Genomic DNA, 25571 nt, shown 5'->3' with positions numbered 1-25571 from the left:
TATCCATGAAAGTGCCCCGGTGTATCACGTTCGCCGTAATAGAGGCCTTGTCTCCCCAATGCTCAGCCTTTCATTGTCTTCCGAAGTGTCCTGGTCCCTAAACTCTGCGTGGTGCTCAACTTCACAAGATATACTCCCAGATGATGGAGCACATAATCCAAAATTGAGGAAATTCCGCCATGTAAACGTCGACTCCTCATCCAAACGCTCATAATGAGATTCTTTCCACCTCCGTCGTATCGATTTGACAATCCAAAGCCCTAAGGCCACAATCACACCTAATACTATAATTCCGATAACCGTACCCAAAACAGATACAAAAGTCAATGTACTAACATTACAGCCAAACGGCAAGGCTCTGAGCTCCCAGCGCTCTGTAGAGGCTAGTGGACAAATTTGAGCATTGCGCATGGGGGCTAGTATAGGGAGACGGGCGGGATTGGGCACGCAAACCGAAGACTGGATACGAGATTAGTGACAGGGATTAGGTACGTTCTTAGTTCATGTTGGGCCGCGATAGTTTGAGAAGGGGGCATATTAGGAGAGGGGTACCTCCGTATTAGATTCGGATGTTTGATAGAAGGTTGAAATCCGGAATGGGGCGTGAAAAATGCAAGGGGGGACGTTCAAACAATGTGTTTGGAATGTGAGACTTTGCAAAAAGTACGAGAGCGAGGGAATAAATAAAGAAGGGGAATACGAGTGAGTGTGAGCGAGGTTGTGATAATGGACTATGAAATATAAATGAAACCTGGTCGTACATACTATTGCACACCAACTACAGGCGACATCGCCTGCTAGACAAGATGAACAGGATTGGCGTCGCCAGCAGACGTGGAAGAGCGGATCGCTAGTATCGGCGATATCGAAAGCTTCTGTGGAGATGCTGTGATTTCTAGATATGAGATCCATTTTGATTGATACTAGTTGATGTAAGGTACTCGCGATTGAAGGAGGTTGATTGAGGCTGGAGGTGGTGGTGGATGGTTCGTTCTGTTGAAAGATTTGCCCATAGAACTGCTCCTTGCAGCCGTGTCAGAGACAGAAAGGAATAGCGTCCGGGAGAATCAACAGTAGTCAACCCAAAGAAAAAAAAAAAGTCGAAAGATCCAATATTAAAAGTCACAGTACACTAGGGGAGTGCTACGTTGGTAGTTGAGTTGATGAAGTGCGGAGAAAGAAGAAAAGTGGAAGAAGTTTGAATGCGGGGAATTTTATAGAAGACAAACAGAAGCAACTCAGTAGTTCAAAGCCAAGCTGCTCAAGTCGAAACAGCTCGATCTTTAACTAGAAGTCATGAAAGCATCTGTTTTTTAGCATTCAGGCTCTGACGTCTTCACGAGGCATATAATTATACTTAGATTGAAGCACAAAACTGGTCATGCGTACGCTGGTGGTACAGGATATATTAAACTATCAGATGTTGTTTGCATGGCACCATGATATAAAAAAAAGAGTAAATAGTAAAGGAAATAGGAGGGAAAACGTGAGAGCTGAATTGGTCTTGTCCAAAAACACCAAATGGTCACACTATCAATATCCACAATGCAGTCCGTCATCACTCATTCAACACCGATGCATTTCTTTTCTGGCAGAAGATAGAAAAACCAGAGGCTTAAACGACACGCTTGACCTAAATCGAATTGCAAATGAGTACGATTGCTACAATCTCGCATCACATTAAGGGAAGGTAGGTATGTCGCAGACTTACCTCGAAAAAGCGCTTCAACCACCATACTTGGAAAACACCTTCTCCAATGACCACGGCCAGCTGGAAGAGACTCCACCACTTGACTCGGCCATTCGTGCTCTCAGCGGTATTCCGGTGAACACGCTCGCGAACCACAATGTATCCCTGTTCATCCCGAACCTGCGCCAGACTCTCCGAAAGCTTGCGGACTATCGAGATCCATTAGCCAAAAGCACTTCTCCCAATTGAAATCACCTTCCCCGTTGCAACTGGTAGGCATCGGTCTGTCTTACCCTCGGTCTCCAGAGGATCCTGCGACATCTCGGACTCCGGCACATAGACGATTCCGTGGACATTGAAGGAGACCTCCTTTGAGTTGGAAGTCCAACCCTCATTACTAAAGCAGTAGTTGTATTGGCCGTCGGCCTGGGCTGTGAATGAATAGTCCTCGTTGGAGATGGCTTGCTTGTAATACTGGCGGTTGCGAAGAGGGTCCTCGACCTAAACGAGACATGGTCAGATAGATTCTAGTAGATAATTTGAATACGAAGGAAGGCATTGTCTATCTCCTAGGGCAATGCTTCATTCTCTGGACTGGAAAGTCCACTTCAATGGCCCCGATTCATCTCCTGACGAAAACCAGGGGAAACACAGTGAGTGACAACGAAACGTACCCAGAAGTCAATCTCCAGATTTCCACTACCACCAAACTCCCGATCTCCAACTTGGAAAGTGACCGTCATCAAATCATCCTTGTGTAACGATTCATGGAAACATTCGCGTGAGTGAGCCTTGAGCTGGATGGTGTGTGCGGTCGCGGCGGAGAACCACCCCAGCGCCGAAACCAGGAGCGTGGCGGCGGAAAAGCGCATTATGATGGACGGTGTACCAGCGAAAAAAAAAGGTAGCGGGTACTGGAATGAATTGAGAGTCGTGAAGTAAACGTGGAGGAAGTTGAAGGGGTGCAAGTTGGCGTGGAGTGGCAGTTTACGCAGTTGCGAGGTGTCAAGAGACGCTCGGACCACCTAAACATTACCACAGGCAGTAGTTATTTATTTACGCAAGTATAAATATAGTTATTCTTGTTGATGAAATTGAAGACATGATTAAATACAATCATTGCCATATCTTGAATCCCCAGTCTAGGTTTGATAAATCGTGGAAATCACTTTGAATTGGCCTTGGAAATAAGCTAGAAGACACGAAGCCGTGGAGATATATATTCGAAGTACACAGACAGAGTATGGAAGGCTTCTCACTAACCTTAGTGTGGCTATGGTGATTCTCAAGGCTAGCGTGATTGATGAACATGAAAATGATAGTCAATATGAATTAAAATAAGCCTATGTCACTGCCAAGCTTAAATCACATAAGTGCATAAAGAATTGTATCAAATTATGAAAATTATGGAACCGGAGATCTCGAGTCTATTCGTGCACTGCGGAGTGACTACATTGTAGCATAAGTTTGAAACCATTGTCTGACCGCTTTTACCCACCGTTCGCCGAGTATACTATAATTCTTGAGTTTAAACATGGTAGAAAATACGGCAGAAAAAAAAAAAACAACAACGGTGTTTTCAAACTAATGTTACATCTCTTTCATATTGTAGCAGACAATGTATTTTATGAATCGATAAAGTAGAGATAAGATAAGGTGAGGTATAATATAATGACAAGAATAAAGAGTGGCAGAGGTATTGATTAATATGTAATAGAAACGATGGGACATGAAAGTAAGACTCAAAAGTCGGGAAATGTACATGTAGGATAAAGCCCAAACAAAGGCAAAAGGCAAATGGTCACAAAAAAACGGGGTGGTATCAAATCCGAAAGGACATCACAAATCACAGATCTGAGGGTAGAAGAAATATGTATGAGGTGAAAGAATGACAACCTTAATAGGTAAGGGTAAAGGTTAGGGAGAACGCTAGGGTAAATCACAAATCTTGAAACGACATCAACCAAATAGTGGGAAGAGGGGATACGTTTTCGACAATCTAAAGGAAAATCAAAGAGGGGATTTCAAGGGAATAATGTGAATGAGCAGATTAAACTGCAGTATGGACTTCAGGCTCGACCTGTCGAGATTCAATCTCGGTCTCAGTCTCGTCTCCTTCATCTTCATCATACTGATCTCCAATCTCAGCCAGTGCATCAGCATCAGTAGTGATCTGTGGTCCGAAGGGACCATCACCCTCCTTAGGGGAAGCAGATACCATTCCGCCAACGGTACTTTCAATATCATCCGCGAAGTTGCTTTCCTCATAGTTCCCCGGCTCAGCATCATGATCATAGCTAGAGCGACGAAGTAATGGAGGTGTCTTGGGCGGTTCGACTACAGGAACCTCCTGACGCGTCGAACCACGACGTGGTGTATTGATTCCTCGCAGAGGACGAGATTCGAAAGTCGACCGACTAGGTCCATTATTTGGTGCATTAGGACGGACATGAGAGCTTGGTGGAGTTAGAAGCCCTGAGAGGAAAGCTCCAGCGTTGCTGGATTTCGAAGGGGTTGATTCTGAACTGTTGGCTGCGTCACGGCCTTTGCGCCAATTACCCCACGCAGCGGCTGCAGCGAGAGGGAGAGCACGTGGGGATGCTGCAATGTCAGAGATGGATGGGAGGGATGTGACACCGCTGTTGGCGCGCTCGCGTTCTTGTTGTTGCATTTGCAGATTGGCTTTCAGGCGAATAGCGGCGTCACGGACAGCGTGTTGATTGAAGTTTGGTTGGGAAACTGTTTTGATAATATCTTGAAGATCATCGATCCGAACGCCCAACAGTTCACGGAGCCAATTAATTTCGGTGTCTTTTTCTTTGATTTTGTTGGGGGCATCCTTATCCACAGAAGAGACTTCCTGCTCGAGCTCCTCGATACGGGTCTCGCGTTGTTGCAGTTGGTCCTGGAGAACAAAGATCGATTCACGGAGGGCCTGGGGAGAAATACGCTCGGGTTCACCCTTGTTGAACGACATTGAGGGCGAAGATGCATGGGCGGGTGCCGAGGGGACAGCGGCCTGGACAGGAGCCTTTCCTTTAGCAGCGGCAGCAGCATGACGAGCAGCAGATTGGGCAAGTTCAAGTTTCTCCTCGAGATGTTGGACACGCTCTTGCAGATGTTTGACCTTATCATCGGAAAGAGCCAGACGATCAGTCATATGAGCCTCGCCGCGTGTGCGATCCTCAGAGGAGTTGTGCAAAGCACGAGCGTGGCGCTCACGAAGATCGTTAAGAACACGTTCGTGAGTTTTGCGCTGATCCTCAAGAGCGAGCTCTCTGGATTCTTTAGCAGCAGCCAGAGAGCTGATCTTGGTCTCATTGGCTTCCTCCAAAAGCATCTCGTAGCGTTCACGAGAGGTATCAGCATCCATACGAACACTATCAAGTTGACTTTGAAGACGAATGATTTGGGCTTCAAGTTCGGCTCGTACAATGTTAACTTGACTGTTAGAAGCTTCAATATCAGCCTCCATGGCGGTGCGTGTACGTTGGATCTCAATACGGCTGCTCTCACGAGCCTCGTTGAATTCGCGTTCGAAACGAGCGGCCGTAACCTGCAGATCATGGTTCTCAGCACGCAGGGCTGCGATAGTCTCTTCCAGTTTGACGTTTTCTTGTTGCGATTGCTCATGGATAAACTTGATCTTGGCGGCCTCTCTCTCTTGCTTGGCTAGATCAGCAACCTCCTGCTCAAGCTGTTCACGCAGTTTGACTTCCCGAGTATAGGATGCACGGAGCTCGTTGTATTTGGCCAGCTGCTCTTCTTCCTTTCTGCGCCAGCTGGCTTGTTCGGTAGTGACATCAGATGTAACAGTCACCATATCATTCTGCAGACGATCAAATTTCTCAGTAAGATTTTGGCGAGCGGCCAAACTATCTTCAATCCTAGTCCGAAGATGATCAACAGTCTCATGAAGAGATTTGTTCTCCTCCTTGGTAGTCTCAAGCTGGCGGCGGAAATGGTCACTGGAAACACGGTACTCATCCAGAGTTCCTTCCAGAGCAATATTTTTAGAAGAAAGCTCAGCAATAGTAACCTTGAGAGTCTCACTCTCCTCGGTCAAAGACTCGGTACGGAATTGCATCTTCTCCAAGTGAGGCATCTTCTCTTCCTTAAACTGCAGGAAGCGGGCTTCGGCGTTCTCAGCCGCAGCACTGTGATGAGCGGCATCCTCCTCGGCAATCTTGAGAAGACGTTGAAGCTCCAGGACAGAATCAGATGCCTCACGACGAGCCTTGTACTCAGCCTCGGCTCGGTCGTCAGCCAGTCGAAGCATACTCTTCAATCCATCGATTTGCATCATTAAGCTGTCAGCGCCAATCTCCTCAGCCTCCGACAACCGAGGAGTCTGCTGGGCAAGCTGTCTGGCGAGCGTCTCCTCAAGGATCTCACGCATGTCACCGACTGGATCTTGAGCAAGCTTCTTGATAGTGAGAGCTTGTAGCTCAGCGATACTCTCCTTCAACAGAGCCATTTCACTGTGGCTGGAATGCTGGATATTGCGGTGGGGAAGGTCGTGAGTGAGCAGAGCCTCCGTGACAACACTCTTCAACATCTCAAGCTTGCGATCACGCATATGGTGGGGGGGCGATCTCGGGTAGATCCTTCGTGCTCCTCCCCATCATCTTCATCGTCAGCATCACTGTCCTCGACATCTCCAGAGACGCTTCGGATCGCTCTTCTGCTAGCAGATCCAGAGGCAATGGTTGCAACGGATGTTTGAATAACGGCAAGAGCACGCTCCATAGGGCCAAGACGATCATCAATGGCAGAGCCAACAAGGTCATTGATACGACGATCAAAGAAGCGGTTGCGGTTGAAGAATTTCTCGTCCTCGCCGGAGGAAATCATGTCATCCCAGTCGCTGACATGGTCGTTCTCAGTAATGAGGTGGCGAACCGGGGATTGAAGACGAGAGACAATGCTCTTAGGAGGAGAGAAGGTGATGTTGCTTTGTGCATCGACATCCGAGCCAATCTGGGGGATGCTGAGCTTGTGCGTCTTGGGACCACCGCCAGGGCTGGGACTGGGAGCTTCACTGCGGCCTTCGGCTGGGCCAAACTGTCGCTCCTTTGTAGGACCACCAACAGAGTCCGAAATGAGCTGGCGTGGCAGAGGAGTAGTTTGACGCATGATGCCAACATCCGAATCATCGTTGAGTTGATCCATGACAGCATTGAGCTCATCCCCGTCAAGGGATCCTTCGTCAGATTCATCGTGGAATCCCCTGTGTTGTTGACGAGCAGGGGTCTTCTCCGGCTCAAAGGCTGGTTGTTGAGGCTTTGGCGGGCTGGCAGTAGCAAAGCGAGACGCCATGAGACCGCCAGCGGGCTTCTTCTGGACAGGCTTGGATTCGGGCACGACGGGCGCACGGGTTGACGTCGACTCTCCGAAGCTGGATGGTGGTACACTTGTAGGGACAAAGTTGGGAACAGCAGGCTTGAACTCGAAAGGCTTAGCCGTGGCTGACAGCATAGTACTCTTTGCGGAGCTCTTAGAATTAGAGGGAGCATGTGCAGAAGTATTGGCGTCGACTTGAAGACCATCTGCAGAGCGCTTGCGCTGAGGTTGCTTGGTATTTTCTTTGGTCTCCTCGGGGTGTTCCGCGTGGACGGGGGAGGCAGTATGGGATCTAGCAGCACCACCCTCAGTCTTGTAGTCAAACAAAGTCCAAGTTTCAGCCTCGCTAGTAGGTGTAGCTTTGCGCTCGATGGGGGCTTCACCCGGAGAGGCGTTTTCCTTGCCCTCAGCAACAGGATGAAGTGTGCTTGATGTCTGGGCATTGCCAGTCTCTCCCAAGGGGTGAGTGGAAATGCTATAGCGAGCCTCTCCTTCAGCATGGCCAATTCCACGACGAGCACGTTTGTGACGATCAGTAGGGACTGGCCGACCATTGTCCTGATCAGCATCTTCAACGTCTTCATCATCCTTCTTTGTAGGATCAGATTCATCTGGTCGCACAATCGGGATGGCCTTGGACTGCTTCGAAGGCTTGGAAATCTCATTAATGTCAATGTCACCGAAGATCTTGGTTTTGTTGGCACCAGGTCGCTCGGAGCTAGCATTGGAGTTGATGCTGCCACTAGGGTTGAATACAGGCGCATCAACGTTGAAGGAGGCCGCGGAGAATTTGAACGTGCTCGGCTTGGGCGCGGGGTTGTGGTCTATATGATCGCCCATCATACCATTGGGAGCGAAAGGCGCAGGAGGAGCAAATCCAAACCCTGGGTTCATGCCACCAAACTGGAAAGTATTGTTGGCGAATTGTGGGGGCTGGGATCCGAAGGATGCTGTCGGATCAAACTCCTTCGCATCAACATTAAGAGACGAGACCGAAAGCTTTGATTGATGTCCAAAAGATTCATGACTTGGCTTGGTGTGATGCCAGGGGCCATGGTCTGGCAGAACTCCGCGAGTTTGAGGCGTTCCAGCAAGGCTAGGGTTGGTATCAATGTCGGAGCCCTCGTGGTTGTTTTGCTGTCCGAATTGTTCATGGTAAAACTGGTGTGGCTGCTGGGAGAAAGAATGCGAAGGGTGACGAGAAGGGTCGTGCATCTGATGATCGTGTTCTGGCATGGTCCAGCGAGATTTAAGCATGGTGGCATTGAGGGCATGATCATCCTCCTCCTCCAATTGACGATCAACAGATTGCTCCAAGTGATAGTCGGAATGGTTCTGATAGTCAGAATGGTTCATTTGGTCCAATCCTCTCTGTAAGGTCTCGCTCAGGTTGTGGCCATGACCACGAGGTGTTGGGTGTGCAATCTCGACGTTGGAAGCGTGGAAATGATCCGGAGCATTGACAGGAGTTTGGGGTGTCTGATATGGGAGACCTTGATCGTGGCCGTGACCGACGTTGGCGAATTGATCAAAGTCATTTTTGCCTTCAAATCCGCCATGGAAGCCGGTCTGGTCGTTAAACGGCGATACTGGCGACATAATCGAATTGAAATTGTGTAGCCCCCCCAGGAGCGCCGGATCCGCTTGCTTGACGGAGATTGATCAAGCTCTGGGGTGTCATCGCACCCTGTGCAGGTGGAGTAGGCTGGTATTGGAAGGGGAATCCGGGCATCATATTTTGTTCCATTCCCATGAAAGGAGTCTGCACACTGAATTGTGAAGCAGGTGATGCTAAAGAGCCAATGCCATTATTTGTAGTTGACTGACCGAAGTGGGGAGAGAAAGGATGAATCGGTGCAAGAGGATTGCTTCCAGCTGAAGTAGTCGGAATAGGCGGCGACCCAACAAGGCCAGGGAAAGGTGTTTGAGATGTTGATGGAGGTGCAGGTGAAATTGAGGGCTCTGGCTGACCAAAGTCCACCCCGAGAGCCCTGAGTTTTGCCTCTTGAAGTTCATTCACATACTCATCCCACACAGCCTTGTCGGGAAACTGAATATGAGCCTTTTGACCTCTGGTTTCCTCCCACAATTCAGCAGGGTCAGGATATAAAGCACGGCTGAGACCGCCTAACTCAGTGGGTTGTGATGAATCCTCGGCGTCGCCAATCGTGAAACCACGGATATCGTATCCCTCATCCTCCCATTTCTTTAAACGAGCTTCGACATCAGCCGGGGTCATAAGTTTAGTACCGGATTGCTCTGAGCCTCGTAGATCGTCCACAGGTATATCGATAATGCAGGCTTTTCCACGCCAAACAAGCTTTTTCCTCCGTCTAGGCGTTTGAGCCGCAGATCGGTTTATAGGTTCAGGTTTCAACTCTTGTTTCTCTAATTTCGCATTTTCATCAATATTGCTTGCCGGAGGAGCCGGTAAAGGCTTTTCTATAGGTGATTGTGATTCGGCATCGAATATCACCTCGCCAGGAGGATGAGATTCCTTAGTATCGGACATGTTTTTTGACGGTTCTTTATCGTATGCAAAGCCCCAAAAGTCCTCCTGTCGTAATGTATCTGTACGTTTATGCGCGTTCTTCTTTCCCTTGGCACGAGCAGCAGCCCTTTTACCGACAAAATCGGAGAGAGTCGGTGTCTTCAGCAGGTCGTTATCGCGAGTATTATCCTCCAAGCCTAACCAGTCGTCTGATAAGTCGTCCGCAAGATGATTCTTTGCGGTGAAGAATGAGGGTGCTTCACTTCCAGAGTCGTCACTTAACCAGTTACTGCGCTCGGTTCTCGGTTGACCGGAAAGATACTGATTGATCCAATCCTGAGTGAAGTCGCGAATTGACTTGCCTCCTTGATCTACAGAGCCTTCGAAATCACCCGAATTGACAGCGACGCTAGCTCGGCAAAGTTCAGCGTTGACGATAGACGAAGCGGGAGAGCTTGCCCCAGATCCACGATCGATACCCGCGTATTGGCTTAGAGTCAGAGATAGTCGGCGGGTACTAGGTGCTGCATACGGAGACCCCCAGGCCGTGGTATAATAAACACTACTTTCTGCTCTGGTGTTCTCGGGAGAGGCCGTTAGAGACTCCACGGGTCTGCGATTTGTCGAGAAGAATGGGAGTGGTGGCGGCTCGAGAGTGATACTCGGGGATTCTCTCTGAGAGGGAGAGCCGGGGTCCGATGGGCTCGCGTCTCCTGAGGACGGAGAGGATAGAAACAGCGACGGAGCCGTAGTCAGTCGCGAAATGTCACGTCGGTTGCGCGCGTCCTTGGGATGAAACGGTGGAGAGGTTGCCGAACTGGCGGAAGAGACAGAGGGATCTAGATCTGATGATCCATAAGAGTGGGGTCATTAGCATTCCAAGCACTTCTATGTCTCTTTGTAATTTTTCTTTTCTTTTCTTTTGACAGGTGTGGAGGAGGGGTCCGAGGAATGGGATGGAAAGGGAGGAATCGCGTGGCAGACGCGGGACGGGGATTCGAGTAAATCAATCAATCAATCAATTGATTGATATAGGCAACATTGGAACAGCAATATATCACAACCAAACAACAATCATACACACCTTCCGTGTCGACTCCTGCAGCAAGCACTTGCTTGCCGCTCCGCTTATCGTCCAGAATGTTGACGCATGGAACGGGCAAAGTAAAGACAACCCGTGATTGGCGGTGGTGGAAAGATCGCACTACCGAAGAGAAAATAAAAAAGGAGTATTAAAAAGGAGTCTGTAGTGATTGTGATTTGGCCAAAAGAGCGAGAGATCACAAAACACAAAAAATCACGACAAGTCCTTCACACTCTCTCACGGGGAATTACACGCAAGGATTGGGAAAGGAGAAGGAAAAAAGAGAGAGACGTGAATGGTTATGTCACGTCACGGGGTGGAAATGGGATCGGCGAAGGTCACTGGTACTTGTGGATATGCGGTGAAAAGGGGCTATTTGCAAAGTACAAACTACTTGATGCTAGTTTAATGAACTCCGTTGAATCTTTCACTTCCTCCTTTTTTTCTTCATTTTTCCATCGACTCTTCAAAGTGGAACCTCGCTGGCTTTACACTTGGCCCACCCTTACCTGCGCAGGTACCCCGACTCCCCCGAACAAAGAAGGGATATGCTTGTGTCTGATCTACTGCATACAGTTGAGTTCTCTGCACTTCTGTCTTTCTGCAGACTGCTCCACTCCCTTGCTTGTCATCAACATCGAGTTCATCAGGACTTGATCAGAATGTTTTGCTCGTTGTAGCTTCAAAGTAAACAAGCAATTCACGGTTCGTGGAGAGATTCAGGGGGGGGCGAACCGTGGTTCTTGATGACTAATGATAACTACCATATAACTATTTAATTTAGTATAGCCTCAAATAGTACTGTAATTAGTATTTGCGGAGTATAGTTATATGTAGATATTGTGGAAAGTGTGAGAATACAAATGCATGGTCAAGTGTAACTATACCCAACTGCGTACCCAACACATATGTAACCAGTTACTGGTTAGCTCACATCGTACACGTCAGGTCGAGGTGGCACACTCTACATGCTCCTCTACTACCACAGCATCATTCCAACAACTATTTCCATTCGCCCGGACCCTTTCATATATCCGGAATCCGCACTCAAGTGAATAAGGAACATACAGTAAAGAAACTCAAAAATACACGGAAGAGAAGAAAACGAAAAAGAAAACAGGCAAAATATGTATCTACCAGTCAAGCATAGTTATCCCGACCGCTTATTTCGGGCACGAGGTATCAAACTTAGAACTGCGGTCATCGGTGAACAAACCCCAGTACTTCTCACTTTGAGGCTGGCCATTGTCACCAGTGCTGTCAGGCTTCCAGGACTCATCAAATGCCTCGAAGTAGAAGAGATCAACGCCCCAGTCCAGCATACCACAGACACCCTTCTTCCAGAAGGTCTCCGCATTCTTGGTGCCAGCCTTAGCGGCCTCGTAATCGGTACCACCATCTAAACAAAAAAAAAAAAGTATTTAGCATATAACGACACGCCAAGTAGCAATTGGAGGTGAAAGAACATACCAGTGGGCCAGCCAGTCTCGCCGTTAATCACCTTGATCTTAGAGGCCTTGTCTCCAGTAAGCTTCTGAATATGCTTCATAGCACCGGCCATATCATTGAAGTAAGTCTTATGAGCCTTGTCAGCGGCAGTTCCTTGCCAGTAAGCAAAAGCATTGGCCAAAACGTAGGTAACCATGGGGTTTTCGTCAGTGTCGGTAGTGAAGAGGTCATCGGCAGTACCATCGGCGAACTTGTTCCAGGAATCGGCGGTACCGACGGGGATATCAGGGAAGGCCTTCTTAACGGTGCTGATGTACTTGTGCAGTTGGGGACCGGTCAAGTCGCCACGGTAAAGCGTCTCAGAGCCAACGGTAATGGCCTCGACGGCGTCCGGGTGCTTAGGGATAAACTCCTTCAGGGCGGCGAAATCCTTTTGGAAAGAAGCATCGTTGATGCTATCGTCGTTCTTGTCCTGTTTACCGACCCTATATACAAATCAAATTAGCGTCGGAGGTCCCTTATTTTTGCATTTCACGAAGAGTGTCATTTTGGTGAGGGGGAGCTTACCAGATACCCAAAACAACCTTGAAGCCCGAGTCCGCGGCAGCAGGGAGGACGTATTTGGAAGTGTCGCACTCACTACCAGAGTAAGTGCGAACGAGAGAAGAAAGATCCTTCAACTTAGCAAAGTCCTTCAAATAATCCTTCTTCTCTTTACAATGGCCATCATGCTTCTTGTCGCCGAGAGAGAACCCCAAAGTACCTCTCGCGGTGACCGCCGGGGCGATGGCCAACAGGAAAGGCAAGATGCTAGAAATGCGCATGGTGGTTCACAGAATCCAGAAAGCGTGTAATCGATGTGATCCGGGGGAGTAAAAAGAGTGTGTAGTCAATTAATTAAAAAAAGAAATGAGTGGATGACCTTTAAAAAGGTCAAAATAATAACGAAAGGAACGACTGAATGGGTTAGAAAAAGGGAAAACGTCAGACGTGGAGGAGAACGGAAGTTGCTTTCACTCAGGGTCTCCGGGTGGGGGCTGATCCTTGCCAATTTGGGATAGTTGGCGATGAAACATTTCCTCAAGGGATCTCCACTCCTTTTTTTCTTTTCTTTATACACGCCGTGTTTACATTATGTTGTATTCACAAACTTGTGTTGCTGTAGATGCAGGCAGATGCAGATGCAAACGCTGATCCTTTTCACTAAACAGAACAAATCGATCTCTTCAATTTCTAGACTCACCTTGAGATCAGACTGGCCCTTGGGATCTGGGTAATTAAGCCAAGACCAATGTTTGTGGAACAGTACATATGATTCGGCATTCAAGGATTGAAGGCTGACCTGTGTTTACTACCACAATCAAACCCCAAGGGCACCGCCATCTTTGCTGAGTTGCTTGTTAAATTTAATACCACGCCGGATCGTCTTCACTTTGATGACTACTGTTATCGCCGAGAACTTGTCGGCTCCAAAGACTGACTGCATAGAACAACTGGCAATACGAATAGGAATAAAGAGTTAACTGGTACATGGGCAATAGAATATGACAACGCGAGATATACATCAATAATAAACGGCCTACACTATATTCACCCAGATCCAGCGGAAGGTGGCGCAGAGCCGCATGACGATCCATGGATGAACTTCGGACTCGGAATGGAATGTGCGCAATAGACGCCGGTAGTCTACTCGTATAACCACTTTTAGTAGTAGCACATGATGGCTACATTGTCAACTTGAAGTTGAAATCGAGACTCGCTATGCTAACTACTGAGTACCCCCTGAGCTTCATCGCTGCAGGCACTGTAAACCAAGCACGGAACCGCAGGTCTACTGATTGCTTCAAGTTGTATTGCATCTTGTCATGACTACTTAGTCGTGACATAATCTACTAGATAGACACAAAACACCAATGCTATGGAGTAAGATGCCACTATTCGCTATTCATATTGTTCATATCCATCGAGGCAGCAGCCCGTAAATGATAGGCCCAAGTTCAGTCCCATAACGCCAACCCGCAGTGAACCAAGTAATCCTTGCCCAAACTCCATTTTCTATTGTGCAAATTAGACGTGGGAGGAGAAACTCAAAAAATGATATGTCTCTCATCTCGATAAATGTCCCGAAGAATCTTCAGTTGACTCACGGACATAGACTCCGAGAGAGATGCGGGCAAATCAATAATCGCTCTATGGAGAATGTAAACGCCAAACTGGCCCCAGAAACCAATGATGCGATCTCCAGAGTTATACAACATTGACTTAATTAGCATGATATGAGTGTCTGTGATCTCGGAGACGGGGATGGCGAGAAGTTTCTGGATAGAACTCCAGAATATTGTGTTGGGAAATGGATTTTGACGTTGAGCTTTGCCGAAATTGCGGAGGGTGATGGCTGCGAAACCGGCACCCATCGCTGTCATTCGGTCGAGATGTTGTTGTTCGCTGATATGTCTTCCTAATTCGCGACGCCAGCCGAGTGCGTCACGGCCTGCTTCTGTTTTGGGGTTGCCGTTGTATCCCCATAGTGCGGGGCAGACGAATCGGATCTTTGCCCAAAGGATATCTGACATGTGGATCCCGTTATACATGAAGTTTTGCATGGAGAATATTTGAGCTGCGATGATACCAATGGGTTCAGCGTGCGATGGGTGAACGGATGCCTCGTTGATGAGACCGGAGATTAACTTCTTCGAAAGGATATGAAGGCCGTAGATGAGGAGCGCTGGCACAGGTTGCTCTGTTTGCGCAATGCTCTCGGGAGGAGAGACGAGGAATTTCCGAAGGTCGACCGTGGGTTCTCTGACGGTTAAGGCTTGTTCAAGCTCTACCTTGATATCTTGGGTCTATCCGGTCGAGTTAGAGTCTGAAAAATGTGATCTATGAGGAACCAAGACTCTTACCTGCTTCTTGTTGGTACCCTTTCCATCACGTAGCTGTCCAACACATTTCGTAATATTCCGACGCATCAGACCTGCTGTCTTTTTGAACGCAGGATTCTGCTTGGAGTAGTCGTCAATAAGCCACTTGCGGAATTGCTTCAAATCTTTATGCAGCTGAAGATACCGCTCGTGTAGCTGGATCTCCTCAGGGGTTAATGTGCCGGCGCCGATTTTGCTCTGCTGCTGAGCTTGCGCTTGACGCTCGGCCTCCTCCTTGACCCTTTGGGCTTCCTGGGCAGCTTCGATTTCCTTGCGCTTCGCTGCATCTGCCCGCTCGCGTTCTTCGCGCTCTTTGCGTTCCTTCTCTTCTGTAGCAGCCTTGCGAGCCCGCTCGGTTTCTTCAGCAGCCTTCTTTTCAGCAGCTAGCTTAGCCTGCCGTTCTGCCTCGACTCTCGCGGCTTCTTCTTGCTCACGACGGAGCTTCTCGGCCCTTTCACGCTCGAGACGTTCCTTTTCTCGGCGAGCTTCCTCTTCCTTCCTTCGGCGCTCTTCTTCCTCCACTCGAATATGTTCTTGTAATGTTTCCTCGGCCTGTTGGCGAATTTGTTCGTGGTAAGCAGCGGCTTCATCGAGGGCAGCTGTGTGGGCAGCTTCCCGTTCACGATCGACCCGATCAAGGTCTTGATAGTAGGCGTTGATCTCGTATTCCTTGACTTTTTTGAGATCTTCGTTGAAGAGCCTCACGTTCTCGAAGTCCCGCGCTAGTTCGAGGACGAGTTGTTTCGACGGACTGTCCAAGGGCGGAACATGGATCTTTGGCCGTGTCATTTTTGCAGTGTTGGACCGAGAGAGATGAGATAATTATGGAAGAGCGTGGATGTAGTACTCCCGAGCTTTGCAAAATAGCGAATTAAGGAAAGTTTGAGCTGCGCAGGAAAACAAGACGAGACGAATAGCGGAGATCGTCAGGGTAGCTTGAAAACCCGAGCTAAGATAGAAGTAAAAGATATTGATTCAAGGGGACATGAGAAGAACCCAGGACATGATTCAATGGCGCCGGAACGGTACTTCGTGACCGAAGATGTGTGGAGTGATCAGGATGATGATGTTATCCGTCGTGGTCCAAGTGAGCCAATTCACCGTCCACGTTAACAAAAGAAGGTCAGGTGATTCGATTGACCACCAAAAATGGTAGTATAAATAAGGGAGTGACACGAGAAAAATGTAGACAGGTGGGAGTGAAGCTATCTTGAGCGAGTAAGGTTAGCAAATGCGCTTTGGGCAGAAGTGAAGGTGGCATTACGCGAAGGCAATAGTAGAGAACAGAAACACAAACGTGCGAGTGAATGAGGATTGGAAGAGTGCAGTGATTAACAGACCTTGACTTCTTTCTATCCCATTCACAGCTCAGCAATACGGCGCAGCTCCAGCGAAGAAGGTGTTTATGGCGGAAGTCGAAGCAGCAAAATAAATTACGGATGAGTCAGCTGGACCCACCATCAAGTCTGGTTGGTTTGCATCATGGTGAGCATCATTCATCCACTTTATACTCTGAGCTTGAAGGGCAGTTTGGATAGCTACAGTACAGTAAAGACCAGAGATGATGCGAATCAAATGCGGGTTATCAGTCTTTTTTTCTGTATCCAAGTCGATTGGGGACCCTGTCTTCTTTCACAGAAGGAGTCCACTATCACCCAACCCTGTGGCAGCCACTCGGACCAATCCCTTAGCGCGAATCTGTTGCTCCAGCTTTAATGGCCCTAATAGCGCCAACTCATTACCCTAATTTTTTCGGAGGCCAATGTGATTAAAGGGTGATCTAGTTCAAGCAGCAGTACATACAAAGATACTTTGTTTCCCATGACTGGAATCTCTCGGGATGGATAACGGATTTGGATGCTGCATTGGGATGGATGATGAGGTGGGCAATGGAGATCATCCACCGCATCCGCCTTGGAGGTGTTCTGCAGCGTGTATGAACCTGTATTTATTTGTATTTTACACCAATCCCAGGCTCTGCTGATAGTAATGTAAATACAATACAGAATGGATACACCCCACACCCGTGCTGTATGGATCCCATCATCACCTTCTTTCTTCTCCTTTCCCCCTCCTCCTCGAACTTCCTTCTCTTCTCTCTTCTCTCTCTTCTTTTTCCCCCTCCCTTCTCCCCCATCTTTCTCTTCCCCCTCTCTCTTCATCGTTCCTTCAGTTCGATTCGGTCGATGCTTGCATCGTCGATTCTATCTACTCAACATTGCTCTAGTTGTCACTCTCTTCGAGGACGTGCGACTAATAATTGCCCGTTTTCTTGAAATCCCGGCATTCCTCGCCGACCAGCAAGCTCAAGAGCTTCCTGTTTCATCGTCTCGAGGTTAGACCCCGCCGGCTCTCACTATTGAGCTGTCCTTTTTCGATTTCATCCACGCCTATTCCTGCTTCGGTCATCGTCGCCGTGCGTTCTTCTGCACCGCAACGTCATCCGCCGCCCCGGTCCTTCCAACTCCTATATCTCTCGAATCGAGCGAGTCTCGTTCATTTCATTCGGTTTCTAGGGCCTTTCTCCACCCCGGAAGCCTTTAAGTCTGCAATTGACTACCACTGTCGGAGCTTCTCTCGACGTCTAGGTCGGTGACTTCTTTCTCACCGCTTCGTTGGCCTTTGGCAAATTTCATCCCACGTTGGACAAAGCTTAGACGTCATATTGGAATGCCAGGCTTCGGAGCTTGTCCTTAGTGTCTTTTGCAGGTAAGGGCCTTTCTGCTTTGGTCTTGTTGTCCTTCCCGCACTCCACGTCCATGCGGTTGACTACTGCCTTGTCGTTTCCACCTGCCCCATCGTCCCTCCCCAATCCCTCCCCCCCCAGTCTTTCCTTCTTTCCCTTTTCAGGTCTGCCTTTCCCAAAAATTTCGTTGTTTTGGAGCTTTGCCCGTCATGAAAACCAAGTCTGGCAACTAACAACCCACCCCACCTACCCTAAGTAGCTCCTTCGCTCTTTAGACACTACATTTCCCACTTTCTCTTCTACTTTCCCCTACTTTTGTTTGTTTTCATCTCAGAAACTTTCCTCCAAAAGTCGCCGCTAATCCTGTCGTTCGCTTGCTCAGTATAAACTCACCACTTTTTATTCGCGTTGAAAGTCGTCCTCGCACATACCAAATTACCTGCGATCGGTTTGCGATCTGAATAACTCGGTTCGATTGCCTTTGGCGGCAACACCAGTCTCTCCTGTTTCCGGATCCTTTCCGTCTACTCGCATTTTACACTCGTCATTCAATTGCCGATCTTCATCTAGGACCATGGATCAACAAGGCGGCCAGTCCGGGGTGCCCGGCCCCGCTGGGCGCAAGCTCCATATCGCTCACCGGAGAAGTCCCTCTGAGCTGACTCCTTTAATGAGTACGTTCTTTCCCAAACTAACCCTTCATCAAATCAAAAGGGGTCAAGAAACTAAATTTCACCGTGTGTCTAGTGGAACAATTGGCCATTCAACAACAGATTGAGCTGCTTCAGCAGCAGCAACAACAAATTGCAGCTACACACCAACAATACGTAAACATGGGATTGTTGCAGCCCCAGCAATTGGGCCAGGTTAACGCTTTCCAACAGGGTGGCAATATGGGTGGTGTCAACCCCCAAGTGAATGCCTTCCAATTCCCGCAGCAGCCACAGCAGCAGCAGGGACAGCAACTTAATGTTCCCATGAATCAGCCCGGCCAGCATTCACACCGTCGTAACCAATCCGCTCTCCCCGGCCTGGCCATGGGTCCTCCCCCTGCACCATCCTCTGGAGCTTCTGGGTATGCCGAGTTCAACCAGCAAGGACAAAACCAGAAGAACGAGAACAACGGCCACGGACGCGGTCGTGGAGGACCCCCCCGGCGGAGGCCACCAACGTCGTCACTCCCTCGCCCTGCCTGAGGCTAAGAAGGCGGCTGAGCTTGCTCAGCAGAAACGAACTGCCTCTGGCTTCCAGTTCCCTGCACCTTCTCCTGGTGGAGCATCCTCAGAAAACCGGGCCTCATCAGACGACAAGCCCGGTTCCAGTGCGTCCCCGGCTCCACAGGGTCTGGGTATGCAGCGCGCTGGCAACTTGCGCGCTGGTGGTCATGGCCGCAGCCAGTCCATGGCTATTGGCGGCAACCGCGGGTCCATCTCCGGACGTGGTGCAGGTGGATTCCAGTTCCCAGCACCTAGCGATGGTGGTTCAGCTGAAGGTCAACGCCGGGGCAGCCAGACCGGTGGCCACGCTCGTTCTGGATCCCGAAACTTTGACAGTAACTGGCGCCAGCCCAACAACCAGAACCAGGGTCAAGATCAGCAGAAGTCTTTCGGCCAACAGCAAGGTGGTTTCCAGCCTGGTCATCGCTCGAGGGGCTCTGTGAACCAGTCAATGGGATCCATTGGCCAGTTCCAATATCCCGGCCAGCCTCAACTCATCCAACTGCCCCAGGGGGTTGTTATGGCCCCTCCTATGTTCGCCGGTAACCAGCAATTGAACCCGATTCAGCTTGCTCAACTCCAGGCCATGCAGCAACAGAATGGCCAGGCCCTAGGTGGTGGTCTCCAGGCCAGTCAACACGCACCACCACAGCTGTCGGTTCAGCAACAGCAACAGCAGCAACAACAACAGCGCAAGACGCTTTTCACTCCTTATCTGCCGCAGGCCAACCTGCCGGCCCTCATCAGTAACGGCCAGCTTGTCGCTGGTGTTCTACGTGTCAACAAGAAGAACCGCTCCGATGCATATGTTACCACTACGGATTTGGATGCCGACATTTTCATCTGCGGTAGCAAGGACCGCAATCGTGCCCTGGAGGGCGATTTTGTCGCAGTTGAACTCCTGGACGTAGATGAGGTCTGGTCTCAGAAGAAGGAGAAAGAAGAAAAGAAGAAGCGCAAGGATATAACCGATGCTCGTTCTGGAAGCAATGCTGGGAACGACAAGCTGGGAAGATCTGACTCTAATGGTGGCGACAAGCAAGAAATTGGTCCGGATGGAAGCATCCGTCGCCGTGGCAGTCTCCGTCAGCGTCCCACCCAGAAGAAGAACGATGATGTCGAGGTTGAAGGTCAGAGTCTTCTCCTTGTTGAGGAGGATGAAATCAGTGATGAGCAGAAGCCCCTCTATGCTGGTCACGTCGTCGCCGTCGTCGAGCGTATCGCTGGTCAGATGTTTTCCGGAACATTGGGTCTCCTGCGCCCGAGCAGCCAGGCCACAAAAGAAAAACAGGAAGCTGAGCGACAAGCCAGAGATGGCGCCCACGGTCGTCACCAGGACCGCCACCAAGATAAGCCCAAGATTGTCTGGTTCAAGCCTACTGATAAGCGTGTGCCTTTGATCGCCATTCCCACTGAGCAGGCCCCCCGCGACTTTGTGGAGAAGCACCAAGATTATGCCAACCGCATTTTTGTCGCATCGATTAAGCGCTGGCCCATCACGTCCCTGCATCCGTTCGGAACTCTTGTCGAGCAACTCGGAGAGATGGGAGACCTACGTGTCGAAACCGATGCCTTGCTCCGTGACAACAACTTTGGCTCTGATGATTTCTCAGATGCTGTCACCAAGAGCATCGGCTGGGAAGACTGGACTATCGCCAATGAGGGTGAATCTATCGCCTCTAGACGAGACTTCCGTGAAGAAACCACCTTTACCATTGATCCGGAGAACACGAAGTCACTGGAAGATGCATTCCATGTCAAGAAGCTTGCTGATGGAAAGGTTGAAATCGGTGTCCACGTTTCTGACATCGCGCATTTTGTCAAGGGTAACTCTCTTGTGGACCGTGAGGCCAAGAAGCGAGGCACTGCGGTGTACCTGGTGGACCGTGTTATGAACATGCTTCCACCCCGTGTTTCCAACGAGCTTTGCTCTCTTCTTCCTGGCGAGGATCGTCTCACTGTCAGTGTGGTCTTCCACGCCAACCCTGAAACCGGTGCCATTGATGACGATGTGTGGATCGGCAAGGGTATTGTGAAGAGTGCAGGCCGGTTCAGCTACGAGACCGCCAACTCTGTCATTACCGGCAAATCAAATTCCACAGACTCAAGTGTTTCCGTCGAGAACATCCAACTCCTTAGCGCTGTTGCTAACAAGTTCCGTGATGCTCGTTTCGGAAATCGTGTGCCAAATGTTCCATCTTTGCGCTTGTTCCAGCAGCTTGACGATGAGAATGTGCCCGTCGAATACAATATCTTTGACTCCAGCCCGGCCCACGAATTGGTTGAGGAGCTTAGTCGCCAGGCCAACTACTTTGTCGCGCGCAAGCTGGCGAACGCCCTTCCCGACAAAGCCTTCCTGCGTCGCCAATCTTCTCCCAACCCTCGCCGCCTTACTTTGTTTGTCGAGAGGATGAACCGTCTAGGCTACGAATTTGATGCCTCCAGCAGTGGAAGCCTTCAGAGCTCTCTGTGCAAGGTGTCTGATGTTGATCTCCGCAAGGTACGTCGATGATTCAATTCTATGATTTTTTTTTTTTTTGATTTCGCTAACGATTTTTATCTAGGGAATGGAAACGCTCCTGAGCAAGGCTATGCAACGTGCCAAGTACTTCGTCGGTTCCGGTCCTGTAGACGAACAGCGCCAGCACTACACATTCAATGTGCCCGTTTACACCCATTTCACCAACCCATCTCGCCGCTATTCCGATGTGCTTGTTCACCGTCAGCTCGAAGCTGTCCTATCCGAAGGCGCTATTGAATTCACTGATGATATTGAGTCTTTGAACAAGACGGCCGACTTGTGTAACAACAAGAAGGACTCGGCTCACAATGCACAGGAACAGAGTGTTCACATCGAGGCTTGCCGTAACATGGACCGAAAGGTTCACGAGATCGGCGGTGATCTCATCAGCGAGGGTATCGTCCTTTGTGTCTACGAGTCCGCCTTTGATGTTCTTATTCCCGAGTATGGCTTTGAGAAGCGTGTGCACTGTGACCAGCTGCCTCTCAAGAAGGCAGAATTCCGCAAAGACTCCCGTGTACTTGAATTGTACTGGGAGAAGGGTGTTCCTTCCTCTGCTTACATTCCTGAAGATGAGCGCCCCAAGCCTGCCAACTCTCGGGCTGCTCAGGCGGCGGCGGCTGCTCGTGAAGCAGAGGCTGCTAAGGAGCGTGCTCGCGAGCGTGACGAGGCCATGCGTAAGCAGACAGAGACCGGCACCATGTCTGCGGATGATGTCGATGCCCTGTTCGATGACGACGATGAGGATGTCGATGAGGTGACTGAACAGGCTGCTGGTGTTTCTTTGAACTCGGCTGACCGGTCGACCCAGAGCATGCCGCCATCGCCAACCCGTAATGGTCACCTTCAGCAAGCACCTCACCGAACCCGCTCGGACCCTAAGATTGCTTCCAGCACTAGCGATGCTCCTGAGAACAAACTGACCAACAAGGAGAAGTACCTCAAGTTGTTCAAGCTGAGAGAAGAGGACGGAGAATTCATCCAGGATGTTACTGAGATGACTCGTGTCCCTATCATTCTCAAGACTGATCTGAGCAAGAGCCCACCGTAAGAACCCTCTGCCTTTTTCGATTTACTCAAGAGTCACTAACAATATGTTTCAGATGCCTCACTGTCCGGTCCGTCAACCCCTACGCTCTGTAAAGGGTAGTCTCATTGGTGGTTATATTCTCCTTGAGAAATATCATTGCATGCATATCTTGCAGATTCTCTGGGTTGTCGTCAAGTGTCTGTTAATGGGTAATTGTGAAACCCACGAACATAATTCTCACCCCAACGCGCGGATCGAACATATTCTTATCAGACATTCCACTTGATTGTCTTGGTACTCCTATTTCCCATTGTCTTTTATGAACAGTGGTCATCCAAATCCCCGAATTCGCCAATTCTTCGACGTGCCTCGGGGCTCATATACTTATTTTTTTTGTTGTAACCTGTGCAGCGGTTGTTTGTTGTTTTTTTTTCTTTTCTTTTCAGCATTTGAAATGTCCGGAGGGAACTTTTCCACGCTTAGGCTAGTTTCTCGGTCCTCTTCTACTTGGTTTGGGCTTCAGGCATTTCCATGCCATGTCATAGCGAGAGAGATTCGATGGGGAAGATTGTCGCTCGATAGTTCCGGAGGAGTCCAATTAATCCAGGTATCTACATATTCATTCTTGGCTTCTACATCTGTATACTAGTAGAGTCGGTGGACGAGACATTCTTAGATAACTGTATATTAATATCAAGATAAGCAAGTATTACTGGGTACTATCCATACCACCTGTATGGATACAGTAGACTATAATCAATTCCCAATTTGTTATATACTTGAATAGACAACCCAACATCTCGATTATTTCAATTCGAACTTGGTAGATATCAAAATGCTTCAGATCCAGTAAATGCAATATTCCCTTATGCGAAACTACTCATAAAACCTAGGACGAGGGTATCATGTCGCTTTCATCCATCAATCCGCACCCATGCACGCAGGAGAAACTAAAAAAAAAAGAACAAAAAGTCTCCAATGAACTGCCGTATCCACGGATGATGCGTTCAAAGTCTTCGCACCCCTATTCTCGGCTTCGCCTTATGAAGACCCTTCCGCGTTGAAGAAACCTTCTTCGCAACCTTGGACTGAATCGGGGCCGTGTAGGGCATGGAGACATTATTGGGTGCCTTGAACGCGTGGCTTGGAGGTGGATTGTTGGCTCGAGCATTGGGAGAGGGGACGGTTCGATCTGGCACGTCCTCGTAGATCTGTAAATCATCGCGCAATCGGAAAGGTGGGATTGTTTGGGGGGCGGGGGTAGAAGTTTGTTTTGATTTGGAGGAACGTTTGGGGGATTTACGGGGGGGATTGAGAGCGGGTGCAAGCGCGGGTGTTGTGGTTTGTGTTTGCGCAGATGTTTTGTTCGGATGATGAGGAGTATTTATGGTGTGGATGAAATTCCTGATCTTCGTCTGTGTCGATGATCATCATTTCTGTATCTGGGTCGTCTGGGTATTGAATTGACATGACGGAGAGAGGCCGTTTACCCAGAGCTTTGCGCGGACTTGGGGGTGTTTGGCGGACGGGTGTTGGTGAGAGGGAGGGGTTGTTTTCTTTGCTTGCGCTCGCGGGGTCTTCGTTTTCGCTGTCACTCATGTTCACGTCTTGAGGTGGAGGCGGAGCGGGAGCTGGAGCTTGGATGGGTGCCCTGCGAGTTGATTTCATGGTCGTTCCGGTGTTGAGACGAGGTTGTTTGCGTGGACGGTGGGTGGTTGTCTCTTCTTTCTCTTCGGAGATGGAGACCAGGTCCTCGCCTCTGTATTTGGCTTCCCGGACTGCGGTGGCAAGGTTTGGTGGGATGGGGGCATGGATGGAGGTCATCAGTCGTGCTTGGTGGGCAAAGCTTTGAAAATCCTCTTGGAGAAGAGTACCGGCGTTGGAGTTGAGGGCGGAGTCCGGGTTGGGGTGGATGAGGAGACATGAGATGGTCTGGCGGAATATCAGAATTCGACTCCAAACTGAGAATGAAAAAAGATGACTTACTACGAGCACGTCGCGGAGAGTCAATTTTGATTGCCAATCACGTTTCAATGTGTCCACACAGACTGCACCCGTATTCTCTTCGACATTGGGGTGCCAGATTTTGGTCCGAAACGTTGCTTTGGGAGGACTCTTTGGATAGTCACTGGGCATCTTTAGATGTAATCGCCACAGACCATGCGAGTATGGAGTTCCAGGTGGGCCAGATAAAAGAATTGCTAACTGGGAGAGGTCGTCTGCGCCTTGAGCATCATCTGGGAGCAGCATATAATACGGCGGCAGTTCATGGTGAAGGGCAGCATGGTCGGCGGCCAGCCGGCGTAAATTAGAGGGCTGGAAGTGTATTAGTGGAAGTTTGTGAGCAAGAAGTGTACAAAGTACAGTACCATGGTCTCAGTATCAGTCACTTAATCAAAGGTGATATGGGATGAAGTTGTTGAAGTCGGATGTTGCACAAAACAAACAGAGCTGGTTACTTCAACGACCAGTTGGGGTCCGACGCTAGTCCCGATTTGGGAGACGCGTGGACGCGACGCGTTTCAATTACATTTCCTAATTGGGAAGGGACAGGGTCTGTCAAAGCAGGAAGGAAGGAACGAGGCTAAACATACTGTAAGGCTGAGTGGAGACATCACATGTGCATTGAGCCCTACATTCCATGCTGATCTGTTGGAGTTGAGTATATTGGACATACTAACTATATATTGATCTAGACTGTAAAATGGATATTTGTACAGCCTGCATTTATTTAGAGTTGATGCAGGTGGAGCTGATGTATCGTCTGCAACTACAACTGAATTTTGTCCTGTGTTTACGGAGGTCTTTCAGGGGCATAATGGGAGAGAAATAAGTGGTTGCAAGTATTTCAAGTAGATTCACCACGGATTAAGTTAATCGTATAAGTGTCAAAAGTCGATACAAAGATAGGAAGAATCGCAATGGAAACACCGTGGAATATGCTGTCCCATTCGCTGTAATAGACGGGGGAAGATGCCAACTTGAAGGGCTCATAGATAATGGATTACATGTCCCCCATAATTAAAATAAGTGTCAAAGGAAAGGAAGAAAAAAGAATATCAATATCTCGCTCGCATTTTCATATCCCGTCTCGACCCAGTCATTCAGTCATGCTAGATCGAGTCCGCATTCAAGCTGC

At 49.1% G+C, this 25571-nt stretch overlaps 7 protein-coding genes across 7 annotated transcripts; 1 reads left to right on the top strand and 6 right to left on the bottom strand.

Moving 5' to 3' along the window:
• Positions 1-24: 24 nt before the first annotated feature.
• Positions 25-912, bottom strand: N7469_000912 (uncharacterized protein; the record flags this gene model as incomplete). Its single annotated transcript, XM_056639832.1, has 2 exons — positions 25-459; positions 766-912. The coding sequence occupies 2 exons, from the start codon at positions 910-912 to the stop codon at positions 25-27; spliced, it is 582 nt and encodes a 193-aa protein (XP_056505589.1).
• A 703-nt stretch (positions 913-1615) lies between these two features.
• On the bottom strand, positions 1616-2562 carry N7469_000911 (p24 family protein; the record flags this gene model as incomplete). The annotated part of the gene is made up of 4 exons (XM_056639831.1): positions 1616-1633; positions 1712-1899; positions 1984-2191; positions 2365-2562. 4 exons carry the CDS (start codon positions 2560-2562, stop codon positions 1616-1618), a joined length of 612 nt encoding a protein of 203 aa, XP_056505588.1.
• A 1178-nt stretch (positions 2563-3740) lies between these two features.
• N7469_000910 (putative myosin class II heavy chain (MHC)) lies at positions 3741-10726 on the bottom strand (the record flags this gene model as incomplete). Its single annotated transcript, XM_056639830.1, is given in 4 exon segments — positions 3741-6254; positions 6266-8622; positions 8687-10369; positions 10609-10726. Coding segments are annotated over 4 exon segments (6672 nt in total), but the record flags the coding sequence as incomplete, so codon positions are not given.
• Positions 10727-11771: 1045 nt separating this feature from the next.
• Positions 11772-12881, bottom strand: bgt1 (1,3-beta-glucanosyltransferase Bgt1; the record flags this gene model as incomplete). Its single annotated transcript, XM_056639829.1, has 3 exons — positions 11772-12007; positions 12079-12542; positions 12625-12881. 3 exons carry the CDS (start codon positions 12879-12881, stop codon positions 11772-11774), a joined length of 957 nt encoding a protein of 318 aa, XP_056505586.1.
• Positions 12882-14144: 1263 nt separating this feature from the next.
• Positions 14145-15767, bottom strand: N7469_000908 (putative RNA export mediator Gle1; the record flags this gene model as incomplete). The annotated part of the gene is made up of 2 exons (XM_056639828.1): positions 14145-14903; positions 14961-15767. 2 exons carry the CDS (start codon positions 15765-15767, stop codon positions 14145-14147), a joined length of 1566 nt encoding a protein of 521 aa, XP_056505585.1.
• Positions 15768-18238: 2471 nt separating this feature from the next.
• ssdA (mRNA-binding translational repressor SSD1) lies at positions 18239-22545 on the top strand (the record flags this gene model as incomplete). The annotated part of the gene is made up of 5 exons (XM_056639827.1): positions 18239-18338; positions 18412-18739; positions 18783-21381; positions 21446-22449; positions 22506-22545. The coding sequence occupies 5 exons, from the start codon at positions 18239-18241 to the stop codon at positions 22543-22545; spliced, it is 4071 nt and encodes a 1356-aa protein (XP_056505584.1).
• Positions 22546-23731: 1186 nt separating this feature from the next.
• Positions 23732-24804, bottom strand: N7469_000906 (putative ubiquitin conjugating enzyme E2; the record flags this gene model as incomplete). Its single annotated transcript, XM_056639826.1, has 3 exons — positions 23732-24364; positions 24419-24748; positions 24802-24804. The coding sequence occupies 3 exons, from the start codon at positions 24802-24804 to the stop codon at positions 23732-23734; spliced, it is 966 nt and encodes a 321-aa protein (XP_056505583.1).
• Between the last annotated feature and the right edge of the window lie 767 nt (positions 24805-25571).

Source organism: Penicillium citrinum (genome assembly GCF_028827155.1).
Source record: "Penicillium citrinum strain IBT 23319 chromosome Unknown utg000001l:1.0-4955037.0:1.0-4956770.0, whole genome shotgun sequence".
Taxonomy (NCBI): Eukaryota; Fungi; Ascomycota; class Eurotiomycetes; order Eurotiales; family Aspergillaceae; genus Penicillium; species Penicillium citrinum.
The sequence above is the reverse complement of the archived record's forward strand: the minus strand, read 5'-3'. Positions and strand labels throughout refer to the sequence as shown.